Source organism: Ranitomeya variabilis, chromosome 5 (genome assembly GCF_051348905.1).
Source record: "Ranitomeya variabilis isolate aRanVar5 chromosome 5, aRanVar5.hap1, whole genome shotgun sequence".
Classification (NCBI taxonomy): Eukaryota; Metazoa; Chordata; class Amphibia; order Anura; family Dendrobatidae; genus Ranitomeya; species Ranitomeya variabilis.
Genome location: NC_135236.1, coordinates 78327724 through 78351398, shown reverse-complemented (window position 1 = coordinate 78351398; position 23675 = coordinate 78327724). Strand labels below are relative to the sequence as shown.

General features: G+C 45.0%; 1 protein-coding gene across 2 annotated transcripts in view; it reads left to right on the top strand.

Moving 5' to 3' along the window:
• Window positions 1-23257, top strand: part of MAP2K7 (mitogen-activated protein kinase kinase 7) — a 31924-nt gene extending 8667 nt beyond the window's left edge. For both annotated transcript variants that reach the window (XM_077262490.1, XM_077262489.1), the window contains 10 exons: window positions 293-431; window positions 5908-5974; window positions 9613-9726; window positions 9926-10045; window positions 11214-11321; window positions 11424-11603; window positions 12039-12119; window positions 12230-12372; window positions 19711-19756; window positions 21062-23257. In XM_077262490.1, coding sequence (XP_077118605.1) covers window positions 293-431; window positions 5908-5974; window positions 9613-9726; window positions 9926-10045; window positions 11214-11321; window positions 11424-11603; window positions 12039-12119; window positions 12230-12372; window positions 19711-19756; window positions 21062-21199 — 1136 coding nt within the window. In that variant the 3' untranslated portion in view covers window positions 21200-23257. The remainder of the gene's footprint in view (window positions 1-292; window positions 432-5907; window positions 5975-9612; window positions 9727-9925; window positions 10046-11213; window positions 11322-11423; window positions 11604-12038; window positions 12120-12229; window positions 12373-19710; window positions 19757-21061) is intronic.
• The last annotated feature ends 418 nt before the right edge of the window (window positions 23258-23675 follow it).

The window sequence follows — 23675 nt, the reverse complement described above, 5'->3', positions numbered from 1 at the left end:
TTGCATGCGTTGTGGACACAGCATGTAGGCTTTGTATGGAGCATGAGCTCAGAAGAGCCTAACAACCAGAGAGGAGGTGGGAAAGGGTTAAAGAGCAAGTACGAAGATCTGCGTAGGCATATTGCATGGGGTATAACCAAACTAATGGGTGCATCGGTATAGGGAAAGTAGAGTATACCAGGGGGTGGCGCACACAGGGTATCAAGGACTTTTGCTGTTGCTCAATGCTTTTCTTCGTTGGCCAGTCTTTCGCCCTCTTCTACATACCGGCCTCTACCCCTTTTTTGTGCAGCCTTACAACTTCCTCTAGCCAATGATGGACACACTCGTCTTGACAACCCCACACACCATCATACTTCATTGCCAGTCCGGCCACGGAATATGCTCAGCCTGCCACAAACCAACTACCTGACACAGCGCAGCCTGGAGAGGTAAGTGTCCACCCTGGCAAACTGTGCTGTAACTGTGTAATCCATGCTTTACAAGCCTCGTCTGATCCACATCAGGACCTTGAAGGTGGTTGTCCTCTACTGGGACACCCGTTTCTCGATCTGAATGTTTGGCGCCAATGAAGCATAAAACACTCGCCTACCGTGCTGGCATGGTTCCAGTTCGCGTTCTTGAGGCTCTCGTGTGGTTATGACACGTGGTGCCCTTCACCCAATCAGCGATGGCACTCCTGTCCGTCCAAGTCTTCTGACAAGTCGAACGTCCTTGGGAAGTCATAGAGCCGCTGCAGCCCTGGCTTCATCTTGATGATCCATTTGTCCGAAGACTGGGACAGTCACACCAGCATTGATTGGGCTCTGGGCACCACGTGTCCTAACAACCACGCAAGTGTCGACATGGCTGGAACGGTGCCGGCATGGGAGTGGAGTATAGGTGTTATTATTTTATTGGCACCAGTCAGATCGAGAAGGGGTTGTCCTAGTAGTGTAGAACCTCATTAACAGGGCTTCTCTAGATGCTTAGGAAATCATCACACTGGAGGCCTTTCTATATTTTTTTAACTTGTTTTCTTGAAAAGGTAATATCACACAGAGCAACAACATAATGGCATTTTAAATCCTAGCAGTCTCTCCTGAATATTAAGAAATGTAACAATAACATGTTGAAGATGAATCTGGCTTCATACATTGTACAGTTCATGGGTTACATAATTACATCATCACTCGAAAGAAATTTATATAAATCATGCAAATAAAAAATGTAAAGATTAACCGAACTTGCTTGATTCATGGTCTAATTTCAGAATTCAATGTACCGTATATACTTGTGTACAAGCCGAGGCACCTAATTTTGACACTAAAAACTGGGAAAACGTATTAACTCGAGTATAAGCCGGGTATGCATTGTTCCCTCATCCCTATCCTGGTGTGCATGGCTCCTCATCCCTATCCTGGTATACATGGCTCCTCATCCCTATCCTGGTATACATGGCTCCTCATCCCTATCCTGGTATGTATGGCTTCTCATCCATATCCTGGTATGTATGGCTTCTCATCCCTATCCTGGTATGTATGGCTCCTCATCCCTATCCTGGTATGCATTGTTCCCTCATCCCTATCCTGGTGTGCATGGCTCCTCATCCCTATCCTGGTATACATGGCTCCTCATCCCTATCCTGGTATACATGGCTCCTCATCCCTATCCTGGTATGTATGGCTTCTCATCCCTATCCTGGTATGTATGGCTCCTCATCCCTATCCTGGTATACATGGCTCCTCATCCCTATCCTGGTATACATGGCTCCTCATCCCTATCCTGGTATACATGGCTCCTCATCCCTATCCTGGTATACATGGCTCCTCATCCCTATCCTGGTATACATGGCTCCTCATCCCTATCCTGGTATGTATGGCTCCTCATCCCTATCCTGGTATGTATGGCTCCTCATCCCTATCCTGGTATGTATGGCTCCTCATCCCTATCCTGGTATACATGGCTCCTCATCCCTATCCTGGTATGTATGGCTTCTCATCCCTATCCTGGTATGTATGGCTCCTCATCCCTATCCTGGTATGTATGGCTTCTCATCCATATCCTGGTATGTATGGCTTCTCATCCCTATCCTGGTATGTATGGCTCCTCATCCCTATCCTGGTATGCATTGTTCCCTCATCCCTATCCTGGTGTGCATGGCTCCTCATCCCTATCCTGGTATACATGGCTCCTCATCCCTATCCTGGTATACATGGCTCCTCATCCCTATCCTGGTATGTATGGCTTCTCATCCATATCCTGGTATGTATGGCTTCTCATCCCTATCCTGGTATGTATGGCTCCTCATCCCTATCCTGGTATACATGGCTCCTCATCCCTATCCTGGTATACATGGCTCCTCATCCCTATCCTGGTATACATGGCTCCTCATCCCTATCCTGGTATACATGGCTCCTCATCCCTATCCTGGTATACATGGCTCCTCATCCCTATCCTGGTATACATGGCTCCTCATCCCTATCCTGGTATGTATGGCTCCTCATCCCTATCCTGGTATGTATGGCTCCTCATCCCTATCCTGGTATGTATGGCTCCTCATCCCTATCCTGGTATACATGGCTCCTCATCCCTATCCTGGTATGTATGGCTTCTCATCCCTATCCTGGTATGTATGGCTCCTCATCCCTATCCTGGTATGTATGGCTCCTCATCCCTATCCTGGTATGTATGGCTCCTCATCCCTATCCTGGTATGTATGGCTCCTCATCCCTATCCTGGTATGTATGGCTCCTCATCCCTATCCTGGTATGTATGGCTCCTCATCCCTATCCTGGTATACATGGCTCCTCATCCCTATCCTGGTATACATGGCTCCTCATCCCTATCCTGGTATGTATGGCTTCTCATCCCTATCCTGGTATGTATGGCTTCTCATCCCTATCCTGGTATGTATGGCTCCTCATCCCTATCCTGGTATACATGGCTCCTCATCCCTATCCTGGTATACATGGCTCCTCATCCCTATCCTGGTATGTATGGCTCCTCATCCCTATCCTGGTATACATGGCTCCTCATCCCTATCCTGGTATGTATGGCTTCTCATCCCTATCCTGGTATGCATAGGACTCCTCATCCCTATCCCGGTATGCATGACCCCCATGAAAAAAGCATAAAAAAAAAATTCTACTTACCTTCCCTGTGCGACCTCGCTGCATCTTGTTCCGCTTCTTGCAGCTCCAGCGGCTGGGCTATCACTTGTACCCACTCATTAAGGTAATGAATATTCACTCCACGCCTATGGGAGTGGAGAGAAGTCAATATTCATAACTCTTAAGTAGCACACACTCGTGATAGCCCGGCAGCTGCTGGAAGATAGCGGCTATGGCTGACACTGTGCACGCTATAAGAGAAATTAATATTCACTGCCAGTGCAGTGAATACCCATTTCTCTTTAGCAGCGAGCACAGTCTTTAGCCACAGCAGCCAGATCCGGCCTCCTGTGACAATGACTTGTGTATAAGTCGAGTGGAGCCTTTTCAGCACAAAAAAAGTGCTGAAAAACTCAGCTTATACTCGAGTATATGCAGTATGTTAAACCTTATCCTTGTCATAACCTTAACTCACTATTTCAACCAGGTCTCGAAATGTTAGCTTTAAAAGAGCATTCCCATCTCCAAGATCCTATCCCAATATATAGTAGTGGTTAAAATATTATTCACAAATACCTCCAATTAGAAATGTAGTGTAGTTCTTCTGATTCACTATGTTTCTTTCCTCATTTGCAAGACGTTAGGTATCCATGGCTACAACCACTGGCAACTAGTTGTCATTATATCAGTGGACGTAACCATGGATACCTAAAGTCCTGCAATACCTGCACATGAGGAAAAAGACATAGCGAATCAGAAAAACTATACTACATTTCTAATTGTAGTTATTTGCTAATATTACTATTCTTGTTACACCTTCTACATATTGGGATAGGATCTTGGAGATGGGAATACCCCTTTTAAGGGCTTGAGGAGTTCCTCCGTTTGCTGATATCTAACCCATGTTCGCCACACCTTGTTCAAACTTTTTTGGGCAATTCTGGAAGCCTTTCAGGGCTGTGGAGCCGGTGTCCATTTTGGTGGAGTTGGACTCGGTATAAAATAGACAGACTCCTAAAATATATAATTAATTGGGCGCAGTAGTATAATGCAGGATGTGCTGTAAATGTCTTCATAAGAATTTGAGAAAGCTATGAAATGTCCTATAAGTGTCTGTTCTGCTCCTGATCTAGGGATCTGGGCTTTTAGTTGAGATGAATCTGTTCTGTACTTTATGAACATGCTCAGCAGTCAGGCAGGGCTGAGGGGTTGGAGCTGAGATGAATCTGTTCTGTACTTTATGAACATGCTCAGCAGTCAGGCAGGGCTGTGGGGTCGGAAGGTAGGGGAGTAGAGAAGTCAGTTGGTGGTTTGGCTTACCGACTCCACAGCCCTGCTTTCTGTAAGTGCATCTAAAAAGTAAGAGCTGATGAGTCCGATGTATTCAGTCTCCACCAAGCCCACCTGACTGACAGCTGCAGCTTGTTCTGAGCAGTGTGGGATCTCAGCAGGAAGGTGTGACACTGATTGGCTTTCAATCAGGCTAGGTGTGTGGCGATTGACGGGTTGTTCCCACCTCCAATGATGGATATTGTTAAGGTACCGTCACACTCAGCAACGATCTCGTTGTGTTTGACACGCAGCAGCGATCTGGATCCCGCTGTGCCATCGCTGGTCGGAGCTAGAAGTCCAGAACTTTATTTCGTCGCCAGGTCGGCGTGTATCGTCATGTTTGACATCAAAAGCAACGACGCCAGCAACGAGCATAGGGGGCGTCGCAGCGTCTCCTTCTAGCCAGTTGGTACACTCCGGCTGTTTGACATGGAGCTAACAACCAGCGAGAACGAGAAGTGAGTCGCCGTTACGTCACTGGATCGCTCCTGCATCGTTCTAGAGTTGCTGTGTTTGACGTCTCTACAGCGACCTAAACAGCGACGATCCAGCGATCTAGTTTAGGTCGGCTCGTTGTCTATATCGCCGCAGCGTCGCTGAGTGTGACGGTACCTTTAGTCCTTTTGCAGTTTACTGCTTTTTAACATTTGCAGATATAACACTTGTTTTCTGTTTACAGTTTAGTTGACTAAAAGGCCGACCACTGCTGCGGCCTGGCATGTAAGCACTTTGCTAAAGCTGGCCCGGCTCAGAAGGTAACAGCACCCTCCAGCATCCCCGGAGGAGAGCTTCAAAACAATCCCTACAAGCTCAATAGAAAAGATCCTGTAAGCACTGCACATGTTCTACTGACTAGCAGCGGTGGTCTGTCTCCTAGGCAACAAGCTGAAGAGAAAAGTTAATACCTCAAGAATGGCTAAGAATTTTAATAAGCAGTAAACTGCAAAATTGCTTGCATTTATAAAATCTGACAGTATCCATCTATGAAGATGGGACTAACCCTTTAATACTTTCAAATGCATCATGGCAAAAAAAAAAAAACCATGGACAGGAGCCCTGCGAACTGCCTCCTATATACTGGCGTCATGTGGGCGTCACATCGGACGTACTGATGCTGGCAGGTTTCCTGCAATACTCGTATATCGATTCGTCTGCCTGTCATAGGAAACATAACTGGAGCAGAAGTCCCAATGCTTAAAGATCAGCGCTGGGCGAACGTGCTTGGGTATGGTGTTATCAGGGAGTGCTCGGGTGACCTTATCTGAGCACATTCACTCAGCGCTAGTAAAGATCTGACAGTAAGCAGGTGCCCTCCGCATGGCCGAACATTGGACACACGCTCTGCCTTCGCTACGCACAGTTCCCATCTGATTTTAAGCTGCTGCTCCTCGATATTTTTGGCTTTCTTGAAGACTATTATTGTATGCGAATAGTTACAACTTTACACAACCTCTTTATTCCTTTTTCCTGATATTTTTTCCAGCACTGAAATTGACCAGAAGTTGCAAGAAATAATTAAGCAGACCGGGTATCTAGGCATCGATGGGCAGGTGAGTGCGGTTATGAATGAGGGATATATACTTATTAGCCAATCACTCAGATCTTGGCGTCCCTCTTTTATATAGTCACCTACTGTGTGTGTGTGTGTAGGGTAATGGTGGTGGTGGGAGAGGAAGCAATGAGGGAGGTGGTGGAAAGGGCAATGGTGGGGGAGAAGGCAATGATGGTGGTGGTGGAAAGGGCAATGATGGAGATGGTGGGGGACAAGGCGATAATGGAGGTGGTGGGGAAAAAATCAATTATGGAGGTGGTGGAGAGGGCACTGATGGGGGTGAAGGAGAAGGCAGTGATAGAGAGGGCAAAAGAAACTTTTTCTAACCTGTATGAAATTCTTTATGCAGGCATTACAACCTACAAAGTTTTATACAGCCATGGTGGTGCAAAAACAAAAAATTGGCTGCTGAAATGCACAGGTGTAAAAATTGGTTGGCCATTCAAGGTTTATTTCCATTTTCGTAGATGGCTATTGTCTGATAGTTTTAGTAAAAACCAAGCCATTTTGCAGCCTGCTGTTCATTTTAGGGGAATAGGTCATCATGATTTTACTATTTAAAGGAACTGTCAGCACAAAATGACTGTTGAAACCAAGTACGTCTCTGTCGGTCTCTGAGAGCAGCATGATGTAGGGGCTAAGACTCTGATTCCAGTGTTGTCACTTCCAAGGCTGTGTTGTAGTTTCAGTACAATCAGTATTTTATAGACAGAAGATTACTAGAGAGCTGGGTGTCACCTGCAAGCCCGTCCAGCTAATCTATGTAACCCTGCCCCCACCACTGATTAGCAGCTTGCTGACTGGCAACTGGCAGCTTGTGCACAGTTAATCAGTGATGTGGGCGGGGTTTTGCACCGCTCAGCATTCTGAGCACTGCTACATCTATAGCAGAGAAAACCGATTGCATCACAACTGCAGCAAGCAGGCTTATAAGTGATGCATCGCTGTAATCGGGGTCTCTACCCCTACATCATGCTGTCAGATTCCGTAGCAAAAACCCGATGACTGATTCCCTTAAGAGTTTGCAGCCGTTCTTGTTATATTAAAGGGGTTTTCCAGTACTATTTGATCCCCTTCCATAAGTCCTAACTCTTCCTAACAATCACTTTTCTAATATACTTTTATGCCCTGCTTCTATGAGCCATCTCGGTGTTGGCCACGTAACCCTTTGTTGCTTCTGATTCCTGCTTTGTTACTTACTATCTAGTCACCGGAATCAGAAGACATGACAAAAGGATGACACCGATGGGCCGGAGCTACCTTTTAATGATTGACAGGAGTCTGAGCACACATGCTCACATCATTCTTAACTATCCTCCTCTGCATGGATTCTGCCGATCCTGATAAGTGTTGTGGTATTATTTCTTATGACTAGCCGCACATGTCGGCGCTCCAAAGCATCGTCAGGATCCATTCAGAGGGGGAGAGTGAAGTCAGTGATCTCAGCATGTGTGCTCAGACTCCTGCCAGTCATTCAAAGGTAGGAAACAGTTTCTTAGGAAGAGTTGGGATATATGAAAGGGGGGTTAAGGCCTCTTTCACACTTCAGTCGTTTGGCGTCAGTCACTTCCGACAAAGTGACGGATCGACGGATCCGTCACAATTGTTGAAAAAACGGATGTAACGGATCCGTTTTTTTGACGGATCTGTTACTCGGGGGTTGTATATACTTTTTGGAGCATGCGCAATTGAAAAAACTTGAAAAAACGGATTGGGGCGACGGATCCGCCAAAAAACGGATCGCGACGGATCCGTCGCCCATAGGTGGCCATTCTATGAAATGACGGACGCAACGGATCCGTCGCGATCCGCCATTTCAACGGAGACAAAAAACGTCTAGATGAACGTCAATATCTAGATGACGTCCGCTAAATTTTGACGGATCCGTCGCATGACGGATGGAACGGACGACCATCCGTCACAATCCGTCGCTAATGCAAGTCTATGGGGGAAAAAACGCATCCGTCGAAAAAAAAAACGGATCCGTTTTTTGAGGAAAATGACGGTTTTAGACTGACGCCAAACAACTGAAGTGTGAAAGAGGCCTAAGTAGTAGTTTTTGTTCGCAGCTCATGGTGTAGAAGACCAACCACTGCTGCTGTTTGGCTTGTTAGCAATGCGATCAAGCTGGCCGGGAGCTGGGATTAGCAGGTAACCAGGCGCTATAGCGACCCTGGCCAGCTTCAAAACAGTGCTTACAAGCTCAGTAGAAAAGAACTTGTAAGCACTGTGCATGTTCTGCTGTCTAGCAACAGTGGTCGGTCTCCAAGGCAGCGAGCTGTAAACAAAAAAGTACTAGTCTCAAGAATGGCTCGATTTTAATGAGAAGAAAATTGCCTGTATTTATAAAGAGTATCTGACAATAAGCGTTTATGAAGTTAGTTATAACCCTCAAGGCTTTTGAAGGGTTATTCTTATATCTAACTTTATCAGTAGATATTCAGTGTTTGATAGATGTGGCCTCGGAAGGCGGGGGACACTCATTGGTCTTGAACATGGTGCCCCAACTTGCTCCTCCAGGAGTGGAGAGATGGCCACGTATCAGGGGCTTACTCTGCTGGTTTCTCTGGGATATCTGAAAATTATTGTTTATTTTTCGAGCACCATTGATTCCATGGTGCTGTACATGTGAAATGGGGATACATACAAAATATAGAGAACAAACTAACAATCACAGACTGGTACAGAGGTAAGAGGGGCCCTGCCCTTGCGGGTTTATAGTCTATAGGGTAATGGGGACGGAGACAGTAGGTTGCGGCAGCTCCGCTGGTAGTGAGGTGGCGACAGGGTCATTGCAGGCTGTAATCTTTCTTGAAGAGATGAGTTTTCAAGTTCCGTCTGAAAGTTCCGTATGTGGTGGAAAATTGGACGTGTTGGGGCGCAGAATTGCAGAGGGTGGAGGATACTCAGGAAGCGTCTTGGAGATGATTGGGTAAGGAAGGTATGAGCGTGTAGGAGAGAAGGAAGTCTTGGGAGGATTGGAGTTTGCATATTGAAGTATATCGGCAGATTAGTTTGGAGATACATGGAGGAGACAGACTGTGGACGGCTTTGTAGGTCACTGTTAGCAGTTTCAACTGGATACGTTGGGAAGTTGGGAGCCAATAAAAGGATTTGCAGAGAGAAGATTAGCCTGGAGAAAGGTGTATTGGTCGGGCAGCAGAAGTTAAGGACAGATTGGAGTGGTGGGAGAGTGTTAACAGGGAGGCCACAGAGAAGGATATTTCTGTAGTTGAGGTGGGAGATGATGAGGGTAGGCACTAGCAATTTAGTTAATTTAGGGTTGAGGAAAGGACAGATTCTGGAGATATTGAAAATGACTAAACACTTGCTCACCCATTTTCGGAACTCCCAAAGTAACGAATAGAGAGCTAGATGTACCCGACTACCTCTCTTTCTCAAGAGACATGCAATTTTAAATTTGTCAAACTGGACCATTTTAGTCCTGCAACGGTTCTGGATCTGTCACCATGATGGACCTGTCCTTCCACCACCACCTTCTATGCTGGCAGGGACGGGAGGAGACGAGAACACGTCCTTACACGTAACACGGCCTCAAAACCACCACTGAAGCCGTATGCCGTTTCTATTCGGATGATGAACAGTTTATTAATGTTCGATATTTCTTAAATCTAGAAATACCAGGCGGATATAAATGACTTGGAAAATTTGGGTGAAATTGGCAGCGGGACTTGCGGACAAGTCTGGAAGATGAGGTTTAAGAAGACTGGACATGTCATTGCTGTGAAGGTAGCCATTGGGAGGATTGTAATCTGATGTCTCGAGCTCACTCTTCCCTTGTTCCCATACAGTCCCAACCTTCACACAGCTGTCTGGTCACTGACCTCGGTCTAGTCCCGGCACCCTGGGTCTGTGCTGTTTTGGACCTGTTATGTCTTCTGTAGGTCTATTACATGACTGCCCTAATATCTCTGGTTCTCGTTTTCAGCAAATGCGACGTTCCGGTAACAAGGAAGAGAATAAAAGGATCTTGATGGACTTGGATGTTGTACTGAAGAGCCACGACTGCCCCTACATCGTCCAGTGTTACGGCACCTTCATCACAAATGTAAGCCTTTGTTCTAGCCAGGTCTCCTGCTGTTTCAACTGCTTGTGTCCTCTATGTCCATGACATGATCATCCCTATCTGGATAGTTAGCAGCGGATGCCAGTCTGAGCACACAGCTGAGCAGGCCATACACCCGAGATAAAAATCTGCCAAAATGGCTGCATTTTCCCATTACAGCTATTCATTGTTTGCCTTAAGAAATCTGATGTATTTATTTTTTTGCAGTTGAACCAGGCGTATATCTGACATAATTAGCACATTTTTATTTGTTTAAAGGGATTGTCTACTATTTTTTTTTCCCCCTCAAAACCCACATGACCTGCACTAAAATAATAATAGTAACGCCTGCTACCTTTACTGATCTCCCCGCCGCTCCTCTTCCAGCGCTGTCCTGTCCATCTCCGGTCTCTGTGCTTCCTCTTCCAGCTGTATGGTCATGTGACTGCTGTAGCCAATTGACCAGCACTGTGAGCAAAGCGATTGGCTCCAGCAGTCACATGTCTGTACGAACAGAAGTGAAAGTAGAGACCATCAAGGAACCTGAAGATGTCGTATTGTGGTCATGTACTATTATCAAACACACAGGCAGGAGAGCACCAATCCACCGATCTTCAGAAGGGGTCCAAGTATGGAGGTGCCCCAGTACGAGGGCGACTCTCAGTCCTCAATATATTCCGAATAATCAGACTTGGTGACGGCTTCTAAAGTACAATTATTGCTCTTTATAAGTTATATATAGGCATATGGCAATGTTTTGACCCCCAACAAATAGATGAGTCTTTCTCAAGATCTGTGTTGTTGTGGTCGAAACGTTATGGCCTCCCTGTATTTGTGATGGAAGAATAAAATCAATTTAGCACTTTAGATGTCGTTGCCAACGCTGCTCGTTATTTGGCCATGCACGGTTAGGCTGCTGCTATAAGGAAGGTATTGCTTTATATTGGGGTCTGCCAGGTGCAGTCTTGGTCCGTGTAGTGTTGATGGAAAGGATAGCGCTCCATGCTGTGTTGTTCTTCCTGTCAAGTATGACCGAATCTGTGAATGAGCCTCTGACTCATTATGCTGCTCTCAGATTAACAAAAACCTGCTGACAGATGCCCTTTAAGAATAATTGTGGAAAGTAATCCTGTAATCTTTGCCTCTAACATGTACTCCCCCGCCCCCACAGACAGATGTGTTCATAGCCATGGAGCTGATGGGGACGTGTGCCGAAAAACTGAAGAAGAGGATTCAGGGTCCCATCCCAGAGCGGATCCTAGGAAAGATGACTGTAGCGGTGAGTGGTGACCGAGCACAACCTGCCCGATACAATGTGTCTAGTTCAGGATCCAGCGAGATCTTGCCGGCAACTGGATCTGATGATTCTTGTCTCTTATAGATTGTGAACGCCTTGTTCTATCTGAAGGAGAAGCATGGCGTCATACACCGGGATGTCAAGCCTTCTAATATATTGCTGGATGCCAGCGGGCAGATAAAGCTTTGTGACTTTGGCATAAGTGGCCGCCTTGTGGACTCCAAAGCCAAAACCAGAAGTGCGGGTTGTGCTGCTTACATGGCGGTGAGGGATCAACTGAAAAAGTGGCGTTAGTAGAGGAAGAAACTGTTATTTAACTCCTTTCCGACATTGGGCGAACTGTATCTCTAGATCTCCTTTTTTTATATAATCTCTTTACCTCTCGATCCTACACATGAAGTGCGTTTTTGTTTTTTTTCCCCCTTTTTTTCCTTTCTATTGATCACTTGATATTAATGTGACAACCAGCTCTTCATTGAGTCATTGAGATCAGTGTGCAACAGGGCCCGGTTCTGGAGATTAGATGCAGGTTGAAAATAGCAAGAGTAAGGTCTCTTGAGATTTGTGTAAATCGATAAGACAATCTGTGCAGCCCAGCGATCGGGGTCCCCATGTTGCAGCCATGTGACTATTGATTGAGAGTGATTGATGGACAAAAGTAGATTTTTAGACTTTTACTAGAATTCTTTTTCTTCTCAGCCTGAAAGGATTGATCCTCCGGATCCAACCAAACCAGACTATGACATTCGAGCAGATGTGTGGAGTCTCGGGATCTCATTGGTAAGATGGAAGTCCCAAGAGATCTAACCACAGATTTGACTTCTCCTAAGTGGTCATTTAATGTGACTGCTGTGTCTCCACCGTCATCCATTGTGCTTGTTGTCTCTTAGGTGGAGCTGGCAACAGGACAGTTTCCTTACAAGAACTGCAAGACAGACTTTGAGGTTCTCACCAAAGTCCTTCAAGAAGAACCTCCAGTTCTCCCTCATAATATGGGCTTTTCTCCTCTCTTCCAGTCTTTTGTCAAAGACTGGTAAGTAAGACGTCTGATGATCGGTTGATTTAGCAGGTTCTGCTGACAAAGGTCTAATCTTTGTAGCATCCGGGCCTAACTGTATTGTTTTGTGGATATAATTTTACCTAAATCTCCTCATCCAGGGCCTGGGAGAAAATCTGCAGTGGTGCAGATTTGACAATCAACAGCCTGTCAATTTAGGTGGCGGATTTTGCCTTTGCAATACGTTTCGCCAGCAAAATACTCATAGTTTGATGTTTATCCCCTTAACCAGGGCTGTGGAGTCGGTAAGCCAAACCTCCGACTCCACCAAAATGGGCTCCGACTCCACAGCCCTGCCCTTAACGCATTGTCACATACGTGATTGCGGGGGTGACTGTATGTGGAGGAGGTGCCGGAGATGAGCGCACTTCATACGCAGTAGATGCTGGCAGTATTGCACAGCCAGCATCTGTACCTGACAGCAGCGGCTTGAGCTGAGCTCTGTTCGATTGCTGCTGTTAATTAAATCTCCTAAAGGGACAAAAAAAAAAATTCAAATTACTGTGGGTTGGGAGGGGGTTGAAAATGTATAATTTTTATATTTTTAAATACTTTTTCATTTTTCACTTGTTTTTACATTGTTTATATTTTAGGGGCAGTGGGTCACACCACCCTTTTTCCCCATCAAAAATAAAAAAAAATGTCAAAAATTTAACACAATTTGTATTGCAGCGTCCCTAAAAGTCTAGCTTAACCCCTTCATGACCCAGCCTATTTTGGCCTTAATGACCTTGCCATTTTTTGCAATTCTGACCAGTGTCCCTTTATGAGGTAATAACTCAGGAACGCTTCAACGGATCCTTGCGGTTCTGAGATTGTTTTTTCGTGACATATTGGGCTTCATGTTAGTGGTAAATTTAGGTCGATAATTTCTGAGTTTATTTGTGAAAAAAACGGAAATTTGGCAAAAATTTTGAAAATTTCGCAATTTTCACATTTTGAATTTTTATTCTGTTAAACCAGAGAGTTATGTGACACAAAATAGTTAATAAATAACATTTCCCACATGTCTACTTTACATCAGCACAATTTTGGAAAGAAATTTTTTTTTTGCTAGGAAGTTATAAGGGTTAAAATTTGACCAGTGATTTCTCATTTTTACAACAAAATTTACAAAACCATTTTTTTTAGGGACCACCTCACATTTGAAGTCAGTTTGAGGGTTCTATATGGCTGAAAATACCCAAAAGTGACACCATTCTAAAAACTGCACCCCTCAAGGTGCTCAAAACCACATTCAAGAAGTTTATTAACCCTTCAGGTGTTTCACAACAGCAGAAGCAACATGGAAGGAAAAAGTGAACATTTAACTTTTTAGTCACAAAAATGATCTTTTAGCAACAATTTTTTTATTTTCCCAAGGGTAAAAGGAGAAACTGGACCACAAAAGTTGTTGTCCAATTTGTCCTGAGTACGTTGATACCTCATATGTGGGGGTAAACCACTGTTTGTGGGCACGGCAGGGCTCGGAAGCGAAGGAGCGCCATTTGACTTTTTCAATGAAAAATTGGCTCCAATCTTTAGCGGACACCATGTCGCGTTTGGAGAGCCCCCGTGTGCCTAAACATTGGAGCTCCCCCACAAGTGACCCCATTTTGGAAACTAGACGCCCCAAGGAACTTATCTAGATGCATAGTGAGCACTTTAATCCCCCAGGTGCTTCACAAATTGATCCGTAAAAATGAAAAAGTACTTTTTTTTTCACAAAAAATTTCTTTTAGCCTCAATTTGTTCATTTCCACATGGGCAGCAGGATAAAATGGATCCTAAAATGTATTGGGCAATTTCTCCTGAGTACACTGATACCTCACATGTGGGGGTAAACCACTGTTTGGGTGCACGGCAAGGCTCGGAAGGGAAGGCGCGCCATTTGACTTTTTGAATGAAAAATTATCTCCATCGTTAGCGGACACCATGTCGCGTTTGGAGAGACCCTGTGTGCCTAAACATTGAAGCTCCCCCACATGTGACCCCATTTTGGAAACTAGACCCCCCAAGGAACTTATCTAGATGCATAGTGAGCACTTTAAACTCTCAGGTGCTTCACAAATTGATCCGTAAAAAATGAAAAAGTACTTTTTTTTCACAAAAAAAATTTTTTAGCCTCAATTTTTTCATTTTCACATGGGCAACAGGATAAAATGGATCCTAAAATTTGTTGGGCAATTTCTCTTGAGTACGCCGATACCTCATATGTGGGGGTAAACCACTGTTTGGGTGCACGGCAAGGCTTGGAAGGGAAGGCGCGCCATTTGACTTTTTCAATGGAAAATTAGCTCCAATCGTTAGTGGACACCATGTTGCGTTCGGAGAGCCCCTGTGTGCCTAAACATTAGAGCTCCCCTACAAGTGACCCCATTTTGGAAACTAGACCCCCCAAGGAACTAATCTAGATGTATAGTGAGCACTTAAAACCCCCAGGTGCTTCACAGAAGTTTATAACGCAGAGCCATGAAAATAAAAAAATATTTTTCTTTCCTCAAAAATGATTTTTAGCCCGGAGTTTTTTATTTTCCCAAGGATAATAGGAGAAATTGGACCCCAAATGTTGTTGTCCAGTTTGTCCTGAGTACGATGATACCCCATATGTGGGGGTAAACCACTGTTTGGGCGCACGGCAGGGCTCGGAAGGGAAGGCACGCCATTTGGCTTTTTGAATGGAAAATTAGCTCCAATCATTAGCGGACACCATGTCGCGTTTGGAGAGCCCCTGTGTGCCTAAACATTGGAGCTCCCACACAAGTGACCCCATTTTGGAAACTAGACCTCCCAAGGAACTAATCTAGATGTGTGGTGAGCACTTTGAACCCTCAAGTGCTTCACAGAAGTTTATAACGCAGAGCCATGAAAATATAAAATTATTTTTCTTTCCTCAAAAGTGATTTTTTAACCCACAATTTTTTATTTTCCCAAGGGTAACAGGAGAAATTGGACCCCAAAAGTTGTTGTGCAGTTTCTCCTGAGTACGCTGATACCCCATATGTGGGGGTAAACCACTGTTTTGGCACACATCGGGGAGCGGAAGGGAAGTAGTGACGTTTTGAAATGCAGACTTTAATGGAATGCTCTGCGGGCGTCACGTTGCGTTTGCAGAGCCCCTGATGTGCCTAAACAGTAGGAACTCCCCACAATTGACCCCACTTTGGAAACTAGACCCCCAAGGGAACTTATCTAGATGTGTGGTGAGCACTTTGAACCCCCAAGTGCTTCACAGAAGTTTATAACGCAGAGACGTGAAAATAAAAAATGTGTTTTCTTTCCTCAAAAATATTTTTTTAGCCCAGAATTTTTTAATTTTCCCAAGGGTAACAGGAAAAATCGGACCCCAAAAGTTGTTGTCCAGTTTCTCCTGAGTACGCTGATACCCCATATGTGGGGGTAAACCACTGTTTGGGCACATGGCGGGGCTCGGAAGGGAAGTAGTGACGGTTTGGAATGCAGACTTTGATGGAATGGTCTGCGGGAATCATGTTATGTTTGCAGAGCCCCTGATGTGCCTAAACAGTAGAAACCCCCCACAAGTGACCCCATTTTGGAAACTAGACCCCCCAAGGAACTTATCTAGATGTGTGGTGAGCACGTTCAACCCCCAAGTGCTTCACAGAAGTTTACAACGCAGAGCCGTGAAAATAAAAAATCATTTTTCTTTCCTCAAAAAAGATGTTTTAGCAAGCAATTGTTTATTTTCACAAGGGTAACAGGAGAAATTGGACCCCAATATTTGTTGCCCAGTTTGTTGTGAGTACGCTGGTACCCCATATGTGGGAGTAAACCACTGTTTGGGCGCACGTCAGGGCTCGGAAGGGAAGTAGTGACATTTGAAATGCAGACTTTGATGGAATGGTCTGCGGGCGTCACGTTGCATTTGCAGAGCCCCTGATGTGCCTAAACAGTAGAAACACCCCACAAGTGACCCCATTTTGGAAACTAGACCCCAAAAGGATCTTATCTAGATGTGTGGTGAGCACTTTCAACCCCCAAGTGTTTCACATAAGTTTATAACGTAGAGCCGTGAAAATAAAAAATAATTGTTCTTTCCTCAAAATTATGTTTTAGCAAGTATTTTTTTATTTTTGCAAGGGTAACAGGAGAAATTGGACCCCAATAGTTGTTGCCCAGTTTGTCCTGAGTACGCTGGTATCCCATATGTGGGGGTAAACCACTGTTTGGGCGCACGTCGGGGCTTGGAAGGGAGGGCGCACCATTTGACTTTTTGAACGCAAGATTGGCTGGAATCATTGGTGGCGCCATGTTGCGTTTGGAGACCCCTGATGTGCCTAAACAGTGGAAACCCCTCAATTCTAACTTCAACACTAACCCCAACACACCCCTAACCCTAATCCCAACTGTAGCCATAACCCTAATCACAACCCTAACCCCAACACACCCCTAACCACAACCCTAACCCCAACACACCCGTAACCCTAAATCCAACCCTAATCCTAACCCTAATCCCAACCCTACCCACAACTGTAACCCCAACACAACCCTAACCCTATCCTTAACCCTAACCACAAGCCTAATCTTAACCCTATTTCCAACCCTAGCCCTAATTCCAACCCTAAGGGTACCGTCTCACATAACGATTTACCAACGATCACGACCAGCGATACGACCTGGCCGTGATCGTTGGAAAGTCATTGTGTGGTCGCTGGGGAGCTGTCACACAGACCGCTCTCCAGCGACCAACGATGCCAAGGTCCCGGGTAACCAGGGTAAACATCGGGTTACTAAGCGCAGGGCCGCGCTTAGTAACCCGATGTTTACCGTGGTTACCAGCGTAAAAGTAAAAAAAAAAACGTACATACTCACATTTTGGTGTCCTTCAGGTCCCTTGCTGTCTGCTTCCCACTCTGACTGAGTGCCGCCGTACAGTGAGAGCAGAGCGCAGCGGTGACGTCACTGCTGTGCTGTGCTCTCACTTTCCGGCCGGCAGACAGTCAGAGCGGGAAGCAGACGGCAAGGGACCTGAAGGACACCGAAATGTGAGTATGTACGTTTTTTTTTTTTTTTTTTTTTACTTTTACGCTGGTAACCACGGTAAACATCGAGTTACTAAGCGCGGCCCTGCGCTTAGTAACCCGATGTTTACCCTGGTTACAAGTGAACGCATCGCTGGATAGCTGTCACACACAACGATCCAGCGATGACAGCGGGAGATCCAGCGACGAAAGAAAGTTCCAAACGATCTGCTACGACGTACGATTCTCAGCAGGGTCCCTGATCGCTGCTGCGTGTCAGACACAGCGATATCGTATGGATATCCCTGGAACGTCACAGATCGTACCGTCGTAGCGATCAAAGTGCCACTGTGAGACGGTACCCTAACTCTAATTCCAACCCTAACCCTAAGGCTATGTGCCCACTTTGCGGATTCGTGTGAGATTTTTCCGCACCATTTTTGAAAAATCCGCAGGTAAAAGGCACTGCGTTTTACCTACGGATTTACAGCGGATTTCCAGTGTTTTTTTGTGCGGATTTCACCTGCGGATTCCTATTGAGGAACAGGTGTAAAACGCTGCGGAATCCACACAAAATTGACATGCTGCGGAAAATACACAGCGTTTCCGCACGGTATTTTCCGCACCATGGGCACAGCAGATTTGGTTTTCCATAGGTGTACATGGTACTGTAAACCTGATGGAAAACTGCTACGAATTCTTAGCGGCCAATCCGCTGCGGATCCGCGGCCAAACTGCTGCGGATCCGCGGCCGATCCGCTGCGGATCCGCGGCCGATCCGCTGCGGATCTGCGGCCGATCTGCTGCGGATCCGCGGCAATCCGCTGCGGATTCGCAGCCAAATCCGCACTGTGTGCACATGCCCTAACCCTACCCCTAACCCTAACCCTACCCCTAATTCTAACCCTAATTCTAACCCTAGTTCTAACCCTAACCCTAGCAGAAAAAAAAAATATATATTTTATTTATTTTTATTATTGTCCCTATGGGGGTGATAAAGGGGGGTCATTTACTTTTTTTTCATTTTGATCACTGCGATAGGCTATATCGCAGTGATCAAAATACTTCTGAAATGAATCTGCCAGCCGGCAGACTCTGCGGGCGCAGTGCGCAGGCGCCCGCCATATTGGAAGATGGCGGCGCCCATGGAGAAGCCGGACGGACATCGGGAGGCCCGGTAAGTATGAAGGGGGGGTGATCGGATCACGGGGGGGGGACCGGAGCACAGGGGGGGGGGACCGGAGCACAGGGAGGGGGCACCGGAGCACGGGGGGAGCGTACAGGAGGACGGAGGAGCGGACAGAACTTATTAGGGGGGCGGACCGCGCACCGGAGCACTGGGGGGGCGATGGGTGGGGTGGGGGCAGATTAGGTTTTCCAGCCATGGCCGATGATATTGCAGCATCGGCCATGGCTGGATTGTAATATTTCACCGTTTTTTTGGGTGAAATATTACAAATCGCTCTGATTGGCAGTTTCACTTTCAACAGCCAATCAGAGCGATCGTAGCCACGGGGGGGTGAAGCCACCCCCCCTGGGCTGAAGCACCACTCCCCCTGTCTCTGCAGATCGGGTGAAATCGGAGTTAACCCCTTCACCCGATCTGCAGGGACGCGATCATTCTGTGACACAGCATATGCGTCACAGGTCGGGAAGGCACAGACTTTCATGACGCATACGCTGTGTCACAGGTCGGGAAGGGGTTAAAAAAATTATAGAATGAACCTTTTTTTTTTTTTTTTTTTTTTTTTTTTTTTAGTTTTGTTTTCAACACACCACCCAAAGTAATAAAAAATAAAATTAAAATAAAAATTAGTGTTGTATCTATCCCAAATTTATAATTGAAACAGCCAGGAAACCTATACACAGCTCAATCAGCTGAAAAATAAATAATTTACAGATCATGGAGGAATGGACACAAACTGAAATTTATTTTTTACAAAGTTTTTTTTTTTTTCCCACCATTAAAATAAGAAATAATCTATATAAACTTGATATCGCAATATTCATACTGACCCGATAAATTGTAATGCCAAGTAGGTTTTTTTTTCTGATAAAACAAATGGTTGTAAAACCCCAAAGAAAAAAATAGTGGAATTGCAGTATTTAATTTTTTTTTTTTTACTTTTTTTTTTTTTTTCTTGTCACATTTGTATGGTAAAATAGATGGTGACATCCAAAACTTTTACTCGTCCCTCAAAAATCAAGCCCTCAAAGTTATGGCTCTTGGAAGAGGGGGAGGATAAATGAAAGCTGTGGAGGCAAGGGGTTATTCTGCTGAGAAATGTTCCCTGTGGATGCAAATCTATTATTACCAGTTATTTGGTGCTAATTACAGTATTTTTTTTCGCAGTCTTACTAAAGATCACCGAAAGAGGCCAAAGTACAATAAGCTTCTGGTGAGTGCGACTCCGGCGTTGTGTGCCATTTGGTGGTAAAATGAAAATAGAGGAATAATTCTAGGGCACCAAATCTACATTTTAGATGGGTTTTCTGTGTTGTGTTGGCAATAAACTGCTATATGATTCCAACCAATCCTTTGCAATATTTCTGGATTTCCTAGATAACTTCTCTCCCGCTGCATTTTACATTGCTTATGTAGAGTGATCAGTATTGTACACACTACAGTTCCCAGCCAAACCGTACCATGATTAGGGAGTCTTGTTTAGTCCTTTCTACTGCAGACTCCTTGGATGTGGCACTCATGTCGGCAGCACTTGCATCTTTTCTTGCCAATATAGGAGATGGAGACCAGTTGCTTTGACACATAAAGGGGTATTCCCATCTACAAGATCCTATCCCATTATGTAGTAGCTGTAATAATATTAGCAAATAGCTCCAATTAGAAATGTAGCATAGTTTTTCTGATTTGCGATGTCTTTTTCCTCATGTACAGGCATTGCAGAACCTTGGGTATCCATGGTTACGACCACTAGCAACTAGCTAACTAACTGTCAGTATATCAGTGACCATGGATTCCTAAGGTCCTGCAATGCCTGCACATGGACAGAGACATAGAAATGTAGTATTGTTCTTCTCATGTGCTATGTCTCTTTCCTCATGTGCAGGCATTGCAGGAACTTAGGTATCCATGGACACTGATATACTGAACAGTTAGTTAGCTAGTTGCTAGTGGTGGTAACCATGGATACCCAAGGTTCTGCAATGCCTGCACATGAGGAAAGAGACATAATCAGAAAACTATTCTACATTTCTAATTGGAGGTATTTGTTAATATTATTACGCCCACTACATATTGGGATAGGATCTTGGAGATGGGAATACCCTTTTAAAGGGAATCTATCGCAAGGTTTTTGCAACTTAATCTGAGAGCAGTGTAATGTAGGATCAGTAAGCCTAATTCTAGCGATGTGCCTTTCACTGTGCAGCCTTATCAACAGGAGATTATCACTAGAGGACTGCATGTCGTTGTCCATATTTATGAGCTCCGTTTAGCTCTGTATAACCCCGCCCACACCACTGATAAACTGCTTTCTGCCTATGCAGTGTTCACAGAAAGCAGCCAATCCGTGGTGTGGGTGGAGTTTATACAGAGCTCCGCATTTGGAGAACTGCTAGATCTGCAGCACATTACAACAAGGGTTTTATAAAAACTGGGTAAATAAGTTTGGCACTTTTTTTTTTTTTTTCCCCAAAAAAATACTCGTTTATCATTACAACGATGCATCTCTGTTCTCTTGCAGGAGCACCCGTTCTTGCGTCAGTATGAAACACAGGAGGTCGACGTAGCCTCCTGGTTCCAGGGTATCATGGCTCAGACGGAGTCTCCTAGAAGCAGCACTCTCATCAGTCCCCAAAATCTACCTTTTTTCAGCAGGTAGCATCTGGCGTGGGAGGGGAGGATTGCCCCCTCCCCGACATCATCTCTGCAGACATGGCTTTGAGACTCAAAAATGGATAATCGTATATTATGTGGTGTATCGGGGATTCTTCTGAACATTCTTCCTGTAAGGGGAGGTAGGCTCCCTCTTCCTATCCATCTATATCAGTTGGAAATATATATATATATATATATTTTATTTTTATTTTTATTTTTTCCCCATTTCGACCTATCCCAACACCTGGGGTGAGGAATCCCCTTTATATTATGAGATTTCATCGATCAAGATGTTACTGTCCTTCATTTTTTAGGGACTCTGCATCAGAGTTGGAGGCTTCGCTCAAGACCTCCCGCCCCACTTGTGGAACTACGTACGTCAGAACACAACGCCTTTTTTGTTGTGTTTTATGAACTAAAACGTTTTTTGTTTTTTTTTTTTGCTTTTACAATTTTTAAGATATATGGAAGCCTATTTATCTGTTCCTGGGTAAGGTTGTTATTTCCTACGACTGGGGAAAGTCTCTATTTATTTAATTATGAAAGTTTTTAGCATGTTGTGGAGTCGCACCATCACCACCGAGCCTCTTTTTAGATGAATGAACTCCAATCAATGGATATTTTTATTTTTCTCTTCCTTTTCCGTTGCACCGAAAGTACTATTTTAATATTTACATATTTTTAGAAGACCACGCCGAAGAGTTTGGAAAGAGACTTTGCTTCTGACCATAACATTGGGCCTTTAGGATTAGCTGAAGAAGGTCTTCTCTGCTGTTTTTAATGGACGGTCATCTCAGACTTGGTGTCCTTTCCTCTTATTTATGAAGTACCTGTTAAGCTTTTATCCCTATTAGATATGGCTGTCATATGCACAGGTTTAATCAAGTAGCCTTTCAATGGTCTCCAGCTTTTGTTCGGAAACGTATCTCCGCAGGCTTGCGCAGAGCAAGAAGTGCACAGCACGTGCTCAACGGAAGCTGAGCAACTTTTGGAGACTTGCTGCGGGTAGATGTGGTGCACTGTAATATGCTGTGAAGATATCTATTTATAAGTGTCTCTGCTTAAGATAATGGTAGATTTGAGGGGGAAGAAAAAAAACAAAAAAAGACTCTTGGTGCTTCCACCACAAAGACTAAGAATTGGGTAGAGGAGCGGTTCCTGGCGCCGACCTCTGCTAGCTCAGGATGACATGGATGAACCAACAATGACTTGTATATTCATGCTTGTCGCAAGGTGAGGGAGTGGGAAAAAAAAAGCTTTGGACTTAAAAAACAAAAAAAACAAAACTATTTTAGACTGACCCTTCACAGTACCTCCGTGTGGACAGATGGGTACAGATGAAAGTTATTGGAATCGTGGGCATTTCTTTAAAACGCCCCAGAAGAGGAGATCGGAAAAATGCAAGTGCAACGAGGGACGGGAACATCATGGTTCCTTTGGCTGGTGCTGCCAGAGTTGATTGCGCGTGAAAGTGAGAAGAGTGCAGAGGATGTCGGTAGGCGCGGAGGTCCGGTGCGGGATGTTTTTGTTTTTTTTTGTACTTTTTTTTTGTGCCGTGCATGGTCTCGGCTACAGAGTTGATCAATGTTCTGCGTGTCTTCAGGACAACTCATAAATGGGTCTATAGATGCAGTTTTAATGCATTATCCGTTAATTAAATGCCAGATCAATTTGTTGACTGCCTCCTTCCTATTGGAGGGTGGAGCCAAGAGTTATTAAATGGGTGGGAGGGGCTTATTATGACTGTACCAAAGCTACATGGTGGGTTGGGGGGAAGGCGGGTGGGTTTGGCGGGCTCATGGGTATTTCCCACCGGTTTTAATGTCTGTAATTCTATTACTGCAGCAGTGTAGCGCTGTTGCACTGTTTTGTAGTGTGGGTGTGTGTATGTGTGTTTCCTCTTATTTTATTTTTCTCTTCCTCCCAGCACCCCCTTTCCTTCTTTTCTGCCCCTTTCTCCTCTATCCCCCCTATATATCCACTCTACTATTCCTGTTGCATGTGTCCAGCTGGCTTTTCTGCAGGGGAGGCCATGTTTGAAATAAACTCTGCTACAACACTCCATGAAGTCTGTACTTTTTGTACCTGTGAGCACTTTTGTTTTAAGCTTTCAGAACATGAAAAGTGAGCAACATGCCTTCAGCTATTGACTCTCCGTTAGTGATGAGCGGACGTGCTCAGATAACGTTATCCGAGCATTCTCGTGTCCTACCCGAGTGTCTTCGGAGTGGTCGAAAAATATGTTCGAGTCCTCGCGCCTCCATGTCTCGCGGCTGTTGGACCGCCACAACACATGCAGGGATTCCCTGTTTGTTAGGCAATCCCCGCATCCGTTGCGGCTGTCAAACAGCTGCAATACATGCAGCCAAGGGGACTTGAACATATTTTTTGACCACTTCGAAGACACTCGGTCAGCACACGAGCATATTCAGATAATGCCTTATCCGAGCACGTTTGCCAAGTCCGTCCTTCAAGCTCTT